Source organism: Mandrillus leucophaeus, unplaced genomic scaffold (assembly GCF_000951045.1).
Source record: "Mandrillus leucophaeus isolate KB7577 unplaced genomic scaffold, Mleu.le_1.0 Scaffold373, whole genome shotgun sequence".
NCBI lineage: Eukaryota > Metazoa > Chordata > Mammalia > Primates > Cercopithecidae > Mandrillus > Mandrillus leucophaeus.
The window spans coordinates 569,751-571,822 of record NW_012103954.1 but is presented as its reverse complement, the minus strand read 5'-3'; the positions used below and the strand labels follow the sequence as shown (position 1 = coordinate 571,822).

General features: G+C 46.2%; 1 protein-coding gene across 1 annotated transcript in view; it reads left to right on the top strand.

The window, feature by feature from the left end:
- The window catches only part of WDR60 (WD repeat domain 60), a 123,443-nt gene that overhangs the window by 22,314 nt on the left and 99,057 nt on the right, over nt 1-2,072 (top strand). The window contains exon 5 of the mRNA XM_011990196.1: nt 53-361. Within this exon, the coding sequence (XP_011845586.1) occupies nt 53-361 (309 nt within the window). The remainder of the gene's footprint in view (nt 1-52; nt 362-2,072) is intronic.

The window sequence follows — 2,072 nt, the reverse complement described above, 5'->3', positions numbered from 1 at the left end:
TGCGCTCCTGTTTGACGTGCTCCTGTGTTTCTCAGCTTGTTGTGTTTTACAGCTGCAGTACGGAGACAGCAAGGACAACCCTCTCAAGTACTGGCTTTATAAAGAAGAAGGTGACAGGAGACACAGGAAGCCTAGAGACCCAGATCGAGACAAGAAACACCGAGAAAAAAGCAGCACAAGGGAAAAAAGGGAAAAATATTCCAAAGAGAAAAGTAATTCATTCTCTGAAAAAGAAGGGGAAGAAAGACATAAAGAAAAGCGACACAAAGAAGTCCTTCATTTTGATGATGAGAGGCACCGAACCAGTGTGGATAGAAAAGAGACATCAGCAAAAGACGAGCACAAGAAAAGGGAATCCAAGGTACCCCTTCCGATGCTTCGTTGCCTTCACAGCCGCCACGAGGTCAGCGCTCTCAGAGGAGGTTTACCGGGTCGTATCGCCAGACAAAGTTGAGATTTGTGGCCTGGTAGTAGTAATTTAGGAGAAATGCGACTCAGGTCTTGATTATGTGGTTAGTACAGACAGATTACTGATCTCCTAAGAAATGTGATGTCACATATTTTGATTACATTGTGAATGTACTTTTAACAGATATTTGGAAATCTATCATAAAATTTTGAAATCTGGCTGGGTGCGGTGGCTCATGCCTGTAATCCCAGCACTTTGGGAGGCAAAGGTGCGGATCACCTGAGGTCAGGAGTTCGAGACCAGCCTGACCAACATGGTGAAACCCCGTCTCTACTAAAAATAAAAAAATTAGCAGGGCATGGTGGCATGTGCCTGTAATCTCAGCTACTCTGGAGGCTGAGGCAGAAGAATTGCTGGAACTCAGGAAGGAGAATCGCTGGAACCCAGGAGACATAGGTTGCAGTGAGCTGAGATTGCACCACTGCACTCCAGCCTGGGTGATGGAGTGAGACTCTGTCTCTCAAAAAAAAAAACAAAAAAAAATTTGAAATTTAACATTGAAAAGGAAGCTGGTAGGTTTTTAAGTGGAAATTAAGTGAATAATTAGCAAACGTTTCAACCAGAATTGGTATAAGTTTGCAAAAAAAAGCAAAACAAGGCAGAACAAAAATGTAAAAGCATTGATTGCAGAGGATCTAATTTCACTCCCAGGTCTGTGGTTTCATCCCTGTACTTAGGATTTTCCTAGAGGTGTTTTAGCACCTTTTGTTCTCAGCGTGCTTTTTGCTGCTCTGTTTTTACAGAATCTGAAGCTAATATGATTTTATTTACCTGTTTCTTGGTGATGCTTCCTTTAAGATGGAAGCGAAATCTTTGCAAGGGTCAGATGGTACCTGAGGCTAGGGGAGAGTCACGCCTTCAGGGATGAGACTGGAGGCCTCAGCAGAAGCGCAGGACCTGGATCTCCCAACCTGAATTGACGCAGCTGAGGAAATGCATGTAGAGCTGGTGACCACTGCAGTGTTTGCTGTAAAATGCAAAAGCCAGTGGGTTAGAACTGGGAGCCCTTAGGACAAGAAGCAGTCGTGTTACGAGCAGAAGCCATCTGGCTCCCGGCCATCTCAGCCACTCTTGCGCTGTCCTGTGTGGGGTCTGAGTGCTTTAACCTCCCTTGCCTTTGCCCCGAGGGCCTTTCCTCACTGAGACCCCACTGTCTCCCGCAGCCCACGCCCTCCGTGTGTATCAGGACGTTGGCCATGTTTCTTAGCAGGTTTGAGGCAGTGCCGGTTCTGCTACCCACATCTGCGATGTGGAAAGCCGTGGACTCCCTCAGTCAGCCACACTGAAGGTTAGATGAGAAGCAGCTCCTTGAGGACAGATACTAATTTTTTTTGGTTTTTATTTATTTATTTATATTTATTTATTTATTTATTTTGAGATGGAGTCTCGCTCTGTCGCCCAGGCTGGAGTGCAGTGGTGTGATCTCGGCTCATGGCAAGTTCTGCCTTCTGGGTTCACGCCATTCTCCTGCCTCAGCCTCCTGAGTAGCTGGGACTACAGGCGCCTGCCACCATGTCCAGCTAATTTTTTGTATTTTTAGTAGAGACAGGGTTTCACCGTGTTAGCCAGGATGGTCTTGATCTCCTGACCTCGTGATCCGCCC